Source organism: Gymnogyps californianus, chromosome 7 (assembly GCF_018139145.2).
Source record: "Gymnogyps californianus isolate 813 chromosome 7, ASM1813914v2, whole genome shotgun sequence".
Classification (NCBI taxonomy): domain Eukaryota; kingdom Metazoa; phylum Chordata; class Aves; order Accipitriformes; family Cathartidae; genus Gymnogyps; species Gymnogyps californianus.
Genome location: NC_059477.1, coordinates 43,974,423 through 43,989,816, shown reverse-complemented (window position 1 = coordinate 43,989,816; position 15,394 = coordinate 43,974,423). Strand labels below are relative to the sequence as shown.

At 51.4% G+C, this 15,394-nt stretch overlaps 1 protein-coding gene across 1 annotated transcript; it reads left to right on the top strand.

The window, feature by feature from the left end:
* The first annotated feature begins 403 nt into the window (after nt 1–403).
* CYTIP (cytohesin 1 interacting protein) lies at nt 404–12,884 on the top strand. The gene is made up of 8 exons (XM_050899558.1): nt 404–583; nt 3,821–3,870; nt 4,206–4,260; nt 7,012–7,114; nt 7,248–7,341; nt 7,815–7,884; nt 11,425–11,491; nt 12,025–12,884. Exons 1-8 carry the CDS (start codon nt 419–421, stop codon nt 12,495–12,497), a joined length of 1,077 nt encoding a protein of 358 aa, XP_050755515.1. The 5' UTR covers nt 404–418; the 3' UTR covers nt 12,498–12,884.
* Nucleotides 12,885–15,394: the final 2,510 nt, after the last annotated feature.

The window sequence follows — 15,394 nt, the reverse complement described above, 5'->3', positions numbered from 1 at the left end:
AAAGCATTCTTTTCCCATCTTTGCCAAAAGGTAATTTGAGGAATGCGAGGGATGCCGAGCAAGTCGGGGAATGAACAAGTTGAATTCAGGCAAGTGTCTGAAGCAAGCAGTGCTTTAAGGACAAATCATCACAGAGAGAAGCAGCTGTTCGGTGAGAATTGTTGTGTGCAGGAATGGAAAAATTAAGCAGATTTCTTTGATTGCCAAGCCTAATTCTTAACTCTCCTGTGAGCACAACACATACCGAGTGCCCTGGTGATGTGCTAGAAGAGATTTATGTAATGTGCACCTCAACCACAGGTCACGTGGCTGGCTTTCCGGTCTCATACTTTTTGATCGCGGAGGGGTGACTGTGTTTTAGTTTCCTCAGCCATGCCGCAGCGCTGAGCAATGCCGTTTTAAATGCCTTTCCACCGACATGGCTCTGAGAAGGCTCATTCAGCAGAACCATAACGCCAACTTCGTCGGCTTCGGTGCCGGCCCCGCCTGCGCCGCCGGCGAGGAGCAGGCTCTGCCGATGGACAGCAGAAGGATCCAGCACCTGGCCAACACGGTGGGGACGCTGCCCCGCGGGCGCAAGCAGGTACGGGGTCGCTCCTGTGCGCCGGGAGGCTGATGGCTCCATGCTGCCCGGAGAGCCGCTTGCTGCCCGCGATTGCAGGGGTGAGCGGCAACGGCCGAGTTTCCCCAGGTGACCGCACAGGTTCACTGCGGCTCCCGATTCCAGGGTGCTAGGAGGATTACTGCCGGGCGCCTTCAGCCTAGCCGGTTTGGGGATTGCAATGAAATGTTTGCAGCGCTGGCAGCGTGGGAAGCTCCGGAGAGGAGCGAGCGAAGAGGTGTTCTGCCTGCGGGGGCTTGGGTGCGTGAAGTGCTTTTGCAGCCGAGATCCCGCCCCGGCTGTGTTTCTTCTCCATTTACAGCAGTGCTGCGAGTCAAAAGAGGCTCTTGCTGGCTGGGTGTTCCTTTAAACTCGCATTTACTTCAGTATAGTGGCCTGGCTGGACTGTCCGTTGTTCTGCAATGCTTACAGAAAGCACCTACCATGAGTTATTTCCATCTGGATTTTGGAGTATTTTGGTACAACTGTTGGGGCTGGTTGGGCTGTCTCTCTCGTGTGGGCTTTTCCCCCAGAACAGCACAGAACAGCACATTTCTGCTGTTTGCAACTGGATTCCCACAAAACTCTCTCTTGCTGTTGCTGTAAATTGCCAGCTGAGCAGTTCCAGCTTTGGTCTATTTGTCTAGCATGAAGAAGCCTAAATAGAAAATGTTTGAGACACATTGTAATCTGAAAGTATTATCAGAAAACCGGTACATAATATCTGCGCACTTAAGGCTTTGCTTTGTTCAGTAACGGAAACGCACTTAATCCTTTTCTTTGTACAAGTGTGGGAGATAAAGGAAAGCCAGAGCCAGACTAATCTTGGGAACGCTGCTGCTGGGTGGCATCCAGCTCCCGCGGCTGCGATGGAGCAGCCCTTTGTGTGGCAATTGCTGCCGGCGCAGGGGGAGGCTGACGGTAATGGCTGTGACGTGGCTGTGTCTGTTAAAGATGAATTACAACACGGGCATCAGGCGAGGACCGCTCTGCACGGACCGTACCTAATGCTGGCGTGCTGCAGGGGCCCGTCAGCCCAGGCGTACGCCTGCCATGCGCTCTTTCACCTGGCGTGCGGTTTGTGATTACACATGTGGTCTCTCCCTCCTCTCCTTTTCTCTCCCCAAGTCAATGCGTGTTTATAAAGCAGGGCGTTTCCATAGGCGGTCACGCTGTGGCATCATTTTGTACTGCTGAAGCCTGAGACATTTGGCTACACTGACTACAAACATTTCAGTGATAATGTAATTCCTTATTTGTGGTTCATTTTTATGGGAAGAATCAATGTTTAACACTGATCCTGGCTTTTTCCAGAGACCTCTTCAGGCACAGGTCTACCTAGCCTGAAGCGGGGATCCTGGATGCTCGTTGCCCTGACCATGCATGCATCAGCTCAGAAGTGCTATGCAGCCACCACAAGAAACTGCAGAGAGAACTGTTTGCAGTCACCTTCATTTATGCGTGCTTTCTGCCTTTTCTGACAGGCATTAAGTTTATAAATGCCTACATATTTTTAGGGGAAAGGTACAGAAGAAAGGTGAGGTCTTATTGTAACAGAGACGTGATTTGGGCACTGTATAGATAATAGTTACAGCGTTAATGGGAATGATGGCAATCCCTGGCCTTCAAAATCTTGGAGCCTCACCCGTTTTAGCATTTTGAAGGGTCCCCACTGTTGGAGAGATGCCCCGGTGCTGTGTGCCCGTCAGCCCCTCGTCCTTCCACGAGAGCACAAGTGCCTGCGCACCCCCGAGGACGGAGCAGCCCAGCCGCAGCCCGTGGCTCGGGGCGGCTGCAGGGCGAGCTGCGGCCCTGGCTGGCCCCTTGCCCCCCAACGGTGCACCGCAATAAAGCAAGGTGATCTGCAGAGAAGGAATATTCCTTCTCTTATTTGAAAACACAGGGCTGCCATGTAGGTTTTTTTTTTTAAATTATGCAAAGTAAGACAAAAGGATTGTGGACACTGCAAGGACCAGTGGGAGGTCCGCCTCCGATGCCTTGTTGGATGCAGGGGTTTTCTTGAGCGGTCGTGCCTCTTGTCTTTCCCATTTCTACTGTCCTCAGAAATTACACCTCCAGCAGTTTGGGGAAGCTCCAAGCACTTTTGCCATCAGAACATTTTCCTTGGGATTCAACCTGAATTTTTCTGCTCGTCCTCATGCTTTTTCACAGCAACCTCTATCACCCTAAATAGCACCTTCCTGCCGCAGGGTCTTCCAAAAGGTGTTGCTGCAGGGGTCTCCCAGCCAAGATACTTCTGGTTCCAGACCTCTCTCTCCCTCCAAAGTAGGTGTTTGTAAGTTTATGAAAGCTAATTGTGAAGATGTCAAATTATCACCCCTGCGCAAAAAAAGCCTTGTGTTGCTTCATTTTATATTGGCTGGTGGTAGCTCAGCTCTCAATTTTAACTTATTGCAGGGAAGACTGGATTGCTAGTGGGTGGCCAATTTTTTCTAACAAAGTTGGAACGGGTACTGCATTACCATCTCCCAGCGAGGATGCCCAGATGTTTTCTGGAGGTGAACAATTGAAACAATATTATGATGTGCTAAGAGTACCCATGTTTTTTTTTATTTTGGAAATACTCAGTTTTGTATTTAAAAGGTTTGGAAAAATGAAAAAGCAGACCTATAGCCAGTTTTCCAGGGCTTAATTTCCAACATAATAAAAATAAACATGAATTCCTTCAACAACCACCTCTTGTAGGTTAGTGCAATCCTTCCCAGCAGAATGTGTTGCAGTGGATACTTCGCCTTGCAGCAATGCCAGTTAAACATCCTCCACGGGTGCTGCTATCAGACCTGTTACTGTGTAAAAATACTCTCTAACTCACTCGGAAAGGAATTGTAGGGTGGAGGAAGACTTCTCGGGCAGGAGGGAGCACCTTTTCCAAGCTTTGCAGAGAGCGGTCAGCACACCCGGAGGTCATTGCTGTTGGCTGCTGACTCTCTGCCTGTGCCCGGCTGAGCTCGCCATCAGCATCTAACAAGTGGCTTTGAACATGATGATGAGTTGTCTTGCGTCCTGTACCTAGCTGCTCTTCCTCCTGATCTGAAAGTTTAAGTTCTCATCTGACTGAGGGAGAGGCTGCGTTGGTGCAAGCTGGTGGTGGGAGGCCACCAGCTAGTTCTAGTTTTTCTCTGAACTGCTGATTTTAGCCATGTGCCTCAAAGAACCATGACCCTACTGACCCTTTTCCACTCCCATTTCTGGTTACAGCTTGCCTTAGCCAGATCCAGCTCCTTGGGCGACTCCTCCAGGCCACAAAGGTATGAAGATATTCTTCTGTAATCACTGTTATTTACTTATTCTGCATGAAACGTGTGTCCTGGGAATCTTCCCATTTAGCAGCCCTGTGTGGGATAAGGGTGCAAGGCAGAGAGTGGTACCCAACACCTGGGACGTGCAGGTGAATTTGTGACATGTAGTTTGAGTAAGGAAAGAGCAAGCACCACCGCTGCAATGTCTGAGGGAAGGCATGCTGACACCCTGCTAGCACAGGGAGGGGCAATGATGGGGACACGATTGTTTTGGTTAGAAATACAGAGTGCACGAAGTGTGGCACCCCAGTGTTCATACGGAATTCTGTGCATTCCTCTTACAGACACCTCGTTGCTATATTAAAAGAAGATAAAGAGACATTCGGGTTTGAAATCCAGGTAAGACTTAAATGACAAGTCGATTCATTTAAAAATAAAATATGGTGCAAACTCTTAAGTGTCACATCCTCAAAATTAGGTTAAGACAGCATAGAGCAGAGAAAGGTATCTGCCAGTTCCTTGTGAAATTTGAAGAGCTTACAGTAGTGATACAGAACTAGGATGCATTTCCAAGGCTTTTTCATAGCGAAGGCCACAGATGAGCATTTCTGGCCGCCTCACAAGTCAGAGCGTTGAATGCAGGAGAGATCTCATCCAAATCCAAATATGAGGCAATGGCAATGCCTTCTTACCTCCATAAGTGAATATTTTTGGGGAGAACTGTATATGAGAATATTTTCATATAAAAAGAGGGAGATAAAAAAACTCTCTCTCCAAAAAATACCTTGTACTAGCATTTTGCTACCTCCTTTAACATATATAGACACATGTATTTTTGAAATACATGTACAGTATCGGTGTGTTTTTTAATAAATAACTGCTAAGCATGACTTTTTGGGGGGCTAAATCATATAGGAAGAAATTCTGTTAGATGTAGAAGTCAGTAAATCATCGAATAGGAAAACCAGAATCTTGTCAGGAGTACTGCTAACGGGAGATTTTTGTTCTGTAGATTTTTGTGAGAAAGGTAACTCTGAGATCAGTAGGCCTGCTAAAATCCTGGTTATAAATAAAAAATAATCCCAGGAATAAAAGGATGTCATTTTGGGAGCAGCGGGTTGTGGCAGTACCACAGAGCTCTGCCTGCCGCGGGACCTGCAGGCAGGAGCCGGTTTCGTGAGCCGGTGCCTGCGAGACCCTCCCACGTCGCCCCTCTGTTTCGATTACTGCGGTGGCAGGGCATCTTCAAAGTGCTTGCCCATATCTGTGCACAAAAGGAAAACAGTATTTTCAGTGAAATTAGTGTATTAGGAAAAGCTTAACTTTTTCAAATTTGGTTCTGTGACTAATGAGCGGGTAAGCGTTCAGCTCGTGAACAGTGGAGAGCTTTCAGGAGAGAGGATAATTGAGTCAATTATTGGGCTTTTGTATAAATTGTCAGGGCAGATTTTCATTATATGTGACATTCTGATTAAAAATAATTGTTCTTGGCACATTTTCTTCCTGAACGTACATTCAGCGTGAGCACTTCACTAGAAAGTCGGGGCTACGGAAAGGCAGCATCTGTCTGATACTAAGGATAAGCCATTATGTAGAAGCTGTAATTTCATTACTGCAAGTTAAATTTAGGCAAACCAGAATAAGATGATGTGAAACTCCAGGTCTACCATCTGCAGGGAGCTCACGAGAACTGCAGTGATGGCCAAACACCAGAGCTTCTTGCGTGTTACCGCTTCTTCTCCTCCTTCCCACTTGCGGACCAGAGCCTGGGGCCGAGACAGACGCCGTGCGGCTCCCAAAGTGCCTAGGTGTTTGCAGAGCAGACGCGCTCGTAGCACGTCTCTCCCCTCACCTAAAAGCTAAGTGTCCCCTCCTCAACCATGGCCCAGCTGCCTTCCGCAGTCCATGAGAAGGTGGTACCCGAGAGGGAAGTCCACCCTCCCGGTCGGAGTGCTTCTCTTGGGGCCATTGGTCACACCCTGGAGATGTCCGCCTCTCCCGGTGGCTCCGGTGGGGACGTCGAGACACCTCTGTCCAGATGGCTCCATTTAGGTGTGACGAATCCCATCCTGCTTGTCCAGCTCGTATCACTCAAGCTGGCCTAATCTTTCAGGTTGGTAGGTGAGACCTACCACTCTGAAATAGGTCAAAAAAATAAAAGGCAAGTGTGACCTGCAGTGGCATGTCCTCCAAGACCCTCGTGTTTCACTTGGCGCTCTTAGTTTAGCCAAAAGTTTTACTGTTGGTCTAAGGGCTGAAATCACTGTGAGTTGGCCAGATAAGCTCTGAACTCACCCAGTCTTCTTCCCTATTTGTCCCACGCTGACTGAGAAATCTGGGAATCTAACATGACTTCTTATATCTGGGTTAGATGTGGCTGTCACAGGTTTTCAGGAAGTTCAGCTTCAGTCTTAAATTTTGGTAGGAAGATGTGGCTAAATACTGATATTTGCATGTAACCAAGAAGACATTTCCTGTCGTTGCAAGATCTGGTCAGGCTGCATCGCCTACTTTTGCATTTTTCTAAATACGTGTCAGCACTGATAATCACATGATAGATTTATACTTAGAATTACTTAATATATATTTAAATGTATAAGTCAAGAATAAAAAGCACTTTTGAGGGGGTGTGGGGACGTGTGTGGATAATGAGTTTAAGGGGCCAAAAGAGCAAAAGTAGGTTCAAGTCTTCTTGCTTTTCAGTTCTCATTGCGAACCGATCTATCTGGCAGCACCAGCTGACTTCACGCGGCATTCAGAATGAGTAGGAGTCGATCACTTGAAAAGCCCGAGTCACACCCTGCCATGCTGTGGCTGGGAACACGAAATATCTTTCCAGAAAGCAATCCGCATCCATGCTAAGAGATATTCTTGACTGAAGTCGCTGAGTTTTTGACAATGAATAACCAGCTTGCTTTAAAACTAGTTTTTTGCAAAAACAACGTGCAGGCATCTGTCAGGTGTCGGCTGTTCTCTATCGTAAAAATGCAATTTCTAATTGTTAGGTTATAACACTTTGGTGTTCTCACTTGCATGATAATATAGCCTGCTCATCACAGGTTTCTCATTGAAAAAATGTGTGAAAAGATTAATTTTAAAATTGTTTTCATGGCTTTAATATTGGTAACACTGTCACTTTGGTATTAACAGACTATTAGATTTCCGCACCAAAATGATTACTCCCTGGAGGTATGCACTTGCGTCTGCAAAATTCAAGAAGAAAGTCCTGCCCATCTTTCTGGCCTTCAAATTGGTAACTATTCGTGTTTTTTTCCTGCTGTGGGTGGCTCTATCTTGCGTTTCTCCCAATTGCTTTTATTGTAGAGCATGTGGAAGGCGTGCGTGTGCTGCAGATGCTAATTTTCACCTCTCTGTATCTCTAACAGGCGATATCCTCGCCAGCATCAACGGTGTGAACACTGATGGTTTTAGTCACAAGCAAATAGTAGACTTGATAAAGTCTTCAGGGAACTATTTAAGGTAGGCACCCCTCCTTCAAATGGTTTTTAGCTTAATAGCCTGTCCCGCTGGAAGCCAAGAAAGCTTCTCGTGCTACGCTGCAGCCCTGCGCTGTCTCAGAGGCAGAAATCCCCGTGGGCTTGGTTGTGCAGAGCTGCGCTCTTACTGCAGGTGAGGGCTGGGGAGGGAGAGGGGAGCTCCGGGAAGGTGCCCCAGCATTGCTCCCCCGGTCCTTTTTCTCCTGCCCCGCCATGTGTTTGCTCGTCTTCCACCAGCACCGCCGCTGCTGAAGACAGCCGTGGAGGAGAGGGTTCAGCCGGGCTGGGTGCTCCCCGTCCCCACGCGCGGCCGCTGCCCGAGGACACCACGGCACCACGCGCTGCGGTGCGGTGCGGTGCGGTGCGCTGCGGTGAGCAGCGGTGCGGGGCCCGGCAGCCCCAGCAGCGCTCGGCGCTCCTCTCCGCTTCGGTGCCGACATCGCCTGTTCTTCACAGGTTAGAGACTGTCAACGGGGCCATGTTTCTGCGGAAAATGGAGCTGGAGGCCAAGCTGCAGTTACTGAAGGTAATTACTTAGTAATTAATTAGTTAATCTGCTGTCAAAGGTAGAGGGCTGTTGTGGATTCATTGCTAATGGGGGTAGGTGGGTGTCCGTGGGGCTGGGTGTCCTGGCAGGGGGCAGACACCCGGGTGTCCCCTGCTGCCAGCACCCCCAGCCACGGTCCCTGTAATATTTTCTGTATATTTTTTTTGTAACATTTTCCCCCACAATAATTTCTCTAACTCTCTAAATATTTCCGTTTCTGTCTGTGTCTCCGCTGTGCCCAGCTGGCAGGCAATCCTCCCCTGTAAGAACAGAACAGCGTATTTTAATGTACTCTGTATCTAGCAAAAAGGGAAGGCAGGCTTTCACAAGCAGAGCTCAGGCTCATTAGCGACAGCACGCTGACGGCACCTCCGACTTGCAGAACTCCCGTTCCCCCAGCCGAGTCTGAGGCAGCCGGGCTGGCAGCAGGTTTTCGGGTGCCGGGGCCCCGGCGTGCCTCTCTGCTTGCCCCGCTGCAGCCACAGTGCCGCAGGCACCGCAAAGGCCGGGGCTTTCCAAAGCCAGGACTCGGTTGACCTGAGTGACGGGTTTTTCCTTATGGCAACTCTACGCCAAAACCCTCCGCATAGGAATATGGTATGTCAAAAAGTGCATTAAAAATTAATCTGGCTAGAATAAGCCTCATGCCAAATGGGTTAGGCTTGCCAGAGCTGAGCAGCAGGGACGGGGTTTGCCATATGTGCCATTGCCTATAAAATATAAGTCCTGCCACGGGGGCGATTTCATGTTTAGTATTTAGCATGTTTAAAACAATGTTTATTTAATTTGGTTTGTGCTGCATTTACGAGAGTACAGCACAGGGGCATTGTAATTTGCTGCACGACACTGATGCTGTAGGTGATGTAACCGGTAGCCGTCGGGGCTGGAGGGTGAGGAGAGGAGGGCTCCCTCCCAAGCTCCGCCGGTCTGCGGCTGGCGGGGTGCCGAGGGCAGTGCCTGGCTGTACGGGCGATATCTTGGTCACCGTCACTTCAGCCTAGAAGATGGGCAGGGGCGAGGAGACGAGGGTGAGACCCCCATGAGCTTGGTTTCCCCTCCAAGGCTTGTTAAATTGACAGGGGCTATGGAGGATGCTTTTGGAAATAGCTGGGATGGTTTTAGGCATTGCTCCCCTGCAGCCAGCTGTTATTTTCTCTCCAAAGGAGGTAAAACTGACCAAGAAGCTGTGGGGGGCTCTCGGCTCTCGGGTGCAGGAACCGCTGGGAGAGCCGAGCCTGGAGGCAGCGCTGGTGCTCCCTGTGGGGCTGGGGCTGGGACAAACCCCTGCACGCCCGGCGTGGTCTGGCAGGGCAGGAGGCGTTGGGAGACCGGTGCGAGTGCAGGGGCCACACCGGCCTCACGTGGAGCTGCACGTGACCGTGTCCCCCGTGCCCGAGGCTGGCGGGAGCCGGGACAGTGGTCGGGGATGCTGAGACCGCCCAGCCGGCTGGTTAGTCCAGACATGGCGAGAAACGAGCCAGACCTCAGAGCCAGAGAGCTCATCACTGTGTTAATGAGAACGCAGCAGCAGGATGCTTCCATCCCGGCCACAGTCAGTGCTCCATGACAAGCCGTTCTGTCTGGTCCCTTAGAGATCTGGATGAAATAACCGGTAAAGTCACCAGAAATGGGCCGTTTTCCCCCCGCTCCCTTTCCAGGGAAATTAAAAAGCCAAAATCTCAAAATCTGCTGTGAAAGGTTCTGTTTCAAGAGGGGAGTTTTTAGATAACAGCTGTTTCCCAGAAGTGCCAAACCGCTGCAATGAGCATCATTACAGAGTAAGATATGGGTGTGTGCCTGGCCCCGCGCCCTCACACCAGTGTGGCTGCAGCAGAAAGAACCTAATTCTGTTTATAATTGTCTCTGACGCCTTGCTGAAGGCTGTGCTGTAACCCCTGTAACCACAGCGAGGTGACGACGTGCCCGAGAGTGCTAAGCATCACAGGTTTGGCCGTGCAGTTGCACAAGCGTGTCCTGCCCTTGGGACACAGGAGCCAGCGGAGCAGCCCGTGCAAGGCACTGCAGCTGGGACACGCACCCCTCTGCGCCCACCGCTGCTGTGCCGGCGGAACGGGCACCCTGCCGCGAGCAGGTACTCGCTCCGTGCATCAGTTATTCTGACAGTCCCACTGCTATTACAGATTAATTAGATGGGAGAAACCAGGACTAGGAGGTCGCTGCTCTTTTGGTTAGGTCCGGATGGGGAAAACCTTTGGGCAACGCCCCAGCACCTCTTGCGTACAATTTCCTAGGTTTAGTTGAACTATAAACTTCTAGAAACTACCTATTCAACAGTGTGTAGAGCTTGTAAAAGCAGACAGCTTAAAAGCTGTCATTGCTCCCGTTGTGCAGGCGAGCCTGTTTTAGTGTTGTAGGAACGGCAGTTGGGGGGAAGCTGGAGCCACCCCGTACCTCTGGTTTGGCGAAGGCTGCCCAGCTGCCCGGCGCCCGTCAGACCCGATGCACCAGCGCTCTGCCCGAGCATGTCCAAACCCGCTAGGAAGTGATTCAGCGAGAAGAGCGGCTGGGAGAAGGCTTGTTTCCCGGCGCCCTTGTAAATGGCTCCTGCTCCGTACATCGAGGGAGCCCCAGGAGGAGCCCCCGTGCCGCCCCCTCCTCCTGCTGCTGGGGGGGCTGCCTGGCCTCTGCGGGGTGCCGGGGGCTTGCCGTGCCGGTGCTGTCTGCCGGGCATCCCAGTGCCTCACCACCCTGCAGCCGGGCCGCGGTTTTCATTTTGTGATTGGTTTTTCCGAAATGTGGGAAAGAGAAGAAATGTGAATGCAGTAACAGGATCGCCCGCGCAAGCTTAGTCTGGTCGCTTTGGGTGTATAAACGCGTGATTTGCCGGCTGTGTGTCTGAGGCGCACCGGGCTCGTGCAGGTTACTGGGGAAGTGCCTGCTGCGACTATCTCCAGGCAGAGGCTCACCTGTTGGTTTTGTTTATTTTAATCAACTATGCAACAGTTTATTTTTACACCAAAAGCTGACCCGCAACAGAGGGAAAGAAAAACGTTGCTCGGTGTTGGATGGCATGCAGCACTTAGAGGTTGTAAGGATGCGCAGGGCGGTGTGTTCTTAACACAGGGTCAGGGACGGTTAGCTGTGCCATCCCCACGCTGCGCTGCCGGACCCAGGAAGGAGGAGCGGGGTGCCCGTTCCCGGCTGGTGGGCTCCGGAGCTGCGGAGGGCTGGAGGAGGGCAGCCTGCGGGCTGCGGAGGAGAGCCGGTGTCGCCGTTGCTGGCTGAAGGCAAGCAGCACGCCCTCCGGATTTCAGGCTGCTGCTTTTCAACTCAGACGTGTACGGTACCTCAGCTCAGCCGAAGCACCCAGGACATGAGTGGGCTTGTGCTTTCTGGAAGAAATTTGCTAAACTCTGGGAAAATGGTGTCGGTAAAAAGAGGGGCATACAAGTGCTTCCTCTAGGTGACCTGTATTTTCTAGATACATGTTTTTCTTTACAAGTGTTTTATGCTTCTGTGAAAGTGTATGAGTGACAGAGCCCTCTTTCTCCTCTACAGCAAACTCTGCAGCAGAAATGGGTGGAGTTGCGCTCTCTGCTCTTACAGGAACAGCGCTTGCTGCACGGTACGTCCTCGTTTCCGGGTAGGAAACCGCAGCGCTGCTGAGTCCTTCTGCGGAAACGCTGTCTGATCAGTAAAAAGCAATTCTTTAATCTGATTTTCATTTGCTTTCTTTTTCCCCTGTTAATGAAGGCAGGGGGCTGGCCCAGGGAAAGCTTTTTCTTCTGCGAGTAATGCATTGGGATGCTGCTTGACTAATGCAGACAAAAGGCTCTTTTGCATGAGTTCTAGGAAAGGAGTTGATGTGGGTTGCAAAGTTTTTTTCCATTCTTAATTTGGACTTATCAGGGGAGAGTTATGTTTGTTTGGGGTTTTTTTGGGTTGCCCAGGGAGCAGCTTTGATTCTGCATATGGGGGAAGGCAGGGGCAGAGAGCACCCCACAGCCGGGAAGCGGCTTCCCCCGAGGGAAAGGGGCTGCTCCCTGCGCTGCGATGCTGGGCATGATGTTCGCCTCTGCCACCGTGGCCCAGGCGTCCTGCTCTCCGGCCTTGAGCAGATGCCGGTCAATAACGCTCCTCTTTGGCTTCTGCTTCCAGGGGAGGTGAACGACAACGCTCTGCTGGGCATGCTGGAGCTGGAAGAGTCCAGCTCGCTTGGTGGCTGCAGCACGCCGGCTCCCCTCTTTCCGATGAAGCCTCGCTTCTCCAGCGAGAGCAGCTCCCGCAGCCGGCTGAGCTCGATGACCGTGGACAGTGAGGACAGCTTCTACCAGAGCGGCGCCTTCGAGGATTCGGCTGCAGAGAGCCTGAGCCGCCAGTCGAGCGTGGATGACGACTGCTTCTTCCCCAGGGACGGGGACGGCGCAGCCGGGAGGTCCTCCCTGCGGAGGAACCGCAGCATCAGCCTGGCCAGCAGCGGGTCCATGTCCCCGCTCTGGGAGGGGAGCAGCTGCACCAGTAGTTTTGGGACCCTCCCGCGGAAAAACAGGAGATCCAGTGTCCGAAAGCATCTTTTGAAATTCATTCCAGGCCTTCACCGGGCGGTGGAAGAGGAAGAAAGTCGGGTCTGACATCGCACGTGTCATCCTTGATGTCTGGGGCTCCGCACGTGGGACTGCTGCGTGGCCTGGGACCGAGGGCAGCAGCTCACCCAGAAGCACGCAGTGGGTGAAGCGTGGTGGCACTGCATGGCAGTCCTCCAGACAACAGTACTGATGATATTTAAAAAGCTCTGGGGTTTTTAATTATTTTAATTTTTAATCAGAGCACACTGTGGACCTCTTCATTAACGTGAAAAATGACTAACTCTGAAATGTGAAGAACCTTTGCAGAATTTCCTCAGCATACTTTAGTGTTAATAACAGGTTTTAATTGAATGCAAAATTGATAGCTATTTATTTCCTGTTACCGAAGTCATGGTCTTCCAAAGGTCTTTAATAAAGCAAGTGCTTCTACTAAAACCAGTGACAGAGCCCCGTTAGAAAGAGGACGGAGCCCAGAGCGTACGACAGAGAGAGACCCTGGGCAGTAACGTTTTGAAACGAAGGGCAGAGATTTACCTGTGGTTTGCGGTGGGTGATTTACGTGGGCGTGCTGGAGCGGGCCAGGAGCACACTCGCCAACTCCCCCGGCACATGCGTGGCCGTCAGGACCCGTGCCGGCCGTTTCACCGCGGGGCTGCCCGCACCGGCTCCCGCTGCCTGTGCAAGGCCATTGCCCTGAGACGCTGCTGCTGCTCGAGGACGTGCACGCTCGGTATGTGTGACAGAAAAAGAAAGGGTGAACTCCACAATCGGCTTCCCAGTCTCCAAAGCAGGGATCGGCTCCCCTGGCCGTGGGGAGGGTGCAGGCGGCAGGCAGCGGGCAGCCAGCAAAGGGCGGCCGGTCTCTGTGCGTCTCCTGCTTCCCAGCGCGGCTCTGCCATGCCCTGCCGAAGTCGCGGCACTCTTCTCTGCAGTGCCTGCCAGCCGTGCTAGAAACAGCGTTTTCTGCAGTTTTGCCGGATTTGAGAAAATACTCGTCCGCTTACAATGGTCTAACTGTATAGCTCAGATTGGTTTGACCTCTTTAAGGCGAGAGAAGTAAAGGCGGAGGATTGTCCTGCAGGGACGAGCGGGATCGTTCTGTGCCTGGACGCGGTGGCAGGTCGCAGGTTGCACTCTGGGGACCTCCTTCGAGGGCTATGCCTGGCACCCGGTCCCTCTGCGGACCCGGGGGCTGGGGGAGATGCCCCTTGGGCTGGTGTTCCCACTGCTCGTCGGCAGGAAGATCATTAGCTGTTCACATTTCTTCAGGAGCAGAGACTTCAGGCAGTAAGATTGACTTGATGGCTTATATGAAGTGATTTAATAAATATGGGCACATAGATGTGAAGAAAAAAGAGAAATTTTATTTCCCTCTCAGGCAACACAGAAATAGGCTGTTTGTTCAGCCCAAGCAACCTAATTATGTTTTTCAAATACAATTGGAAGAATTTAAAATATAATTTAAATACCTTGTGTGACTCATTCATCTTTTGACCGAGCAGACGATGTGGTTGTTTACCATTCAGGTACTGCTGTGGCAGGATTTCCTGGTCTTTTCAGAAACCTCAGGCTAAACCCAATAGCTTCCCTCCGAGATGAACCCCAAATAAAAACAACCTGTTCCCAATACTTCTCTAATTAATGGACATTGCTAAGCCAGCAGAGTCTGTACTGGTGTCTGTAATTTCTCTTAAAAGGATTAAGTAGATGGTAATATGGCAAGTCTCTGGGAGAGCTGGAGGGCAATGAGGAGGGCCGCTCACGAGGTTTTTACGTACGGGAATGATGTTCTGTCGGCGCTGCTGAACCGAGCACCTGCAGTGCAGCCCGTGAGCCCCTCTGCCGTCAGTTCATCCCCCAGCCCCTGGGGGATGCTCACCTCCAGAAACACGTGGACGTTTCCAGCCGGTCTAAGTCTGGCGCGTTGCTGCACGTGGCTGTGGGTGGCCGGTGGTGCCTTCCTCCTCAGCAGCGGGAGCACTCCGCTCTCTACCTGGCCGAGGAGTATTTGGACCCACGACTGTTGCATGCATTTGTGTCAGAAGACAAAATATTCCTAGCCCGATGTGTCTGACCAGAGGGTTGAAGCTTTGCCCACCGGTGCTAACAGACTCTTTCACTTGGGTGAAAATCAGTGCATGCCCAAAGCCAGGCCAGAGCTCTTTGCCTTGGAGAGTGTGGGCTGACTGATCTGCAGAGACCGATAAAAAAGTGTCAGCCTGACTGGGGCCTGCTTCACTTTTCCCCCTGCAGCTCCTGAATTGAAGTCTCCTTTTGCCTTTGTTGCAGCTGGTTTATAGAGACCCAGTGGCAGAGGTGGGGCTGGACAGGGTGCCTTGGTCACAGCCTACATCCTCCGCCTTGTTTTATAGAGGGGAAAAAACCAGGTATTTAAAACACTGTATGAACTCTACTCCCTAAGGCTGTGTCTCTGGTGGAAATTAGTGCAGCTTTACCGTCCAAAGCAGTGATTCCTTTTGGTATGGAAAGTTAATTTGACATACCTTGGGAGATAGGTGCTTGCTTGTAGTGTGGAAAGGCCGAATGAGCCTGGACACCCAACAAGCTTAAGAAAGGCCTTAAGAAAGACCAAATAAATGATGCTCTTCCAGCGGCGGCGAGAGCATGCTTTGGTTGCTACAAGATGACAACATGACATGTTCACGGCCACGATCAAAAACAGGATGTGGGTGACAGGCGAGCTCTGCGGGGCGGCTGCGTCGTCGTCGAGATCAGCAGTGCCCCAGCCTTCCGAGGGGAGGAAGGAGCTCACAGGCAAGCCAAACAGCTCAGAGAGCAAAACGAACGAGAAAACTCTTTTAAAATGGCGTCTCTCCTCGCAGAGAGCAATCTGGAAGGATCCCTGCTCTGCCTCCCGGGAGTCGGGGCAGGAGGAGGGTGGGCGTATGGGCAACACTGCGTGGTGATGCTGTGGTTCACAG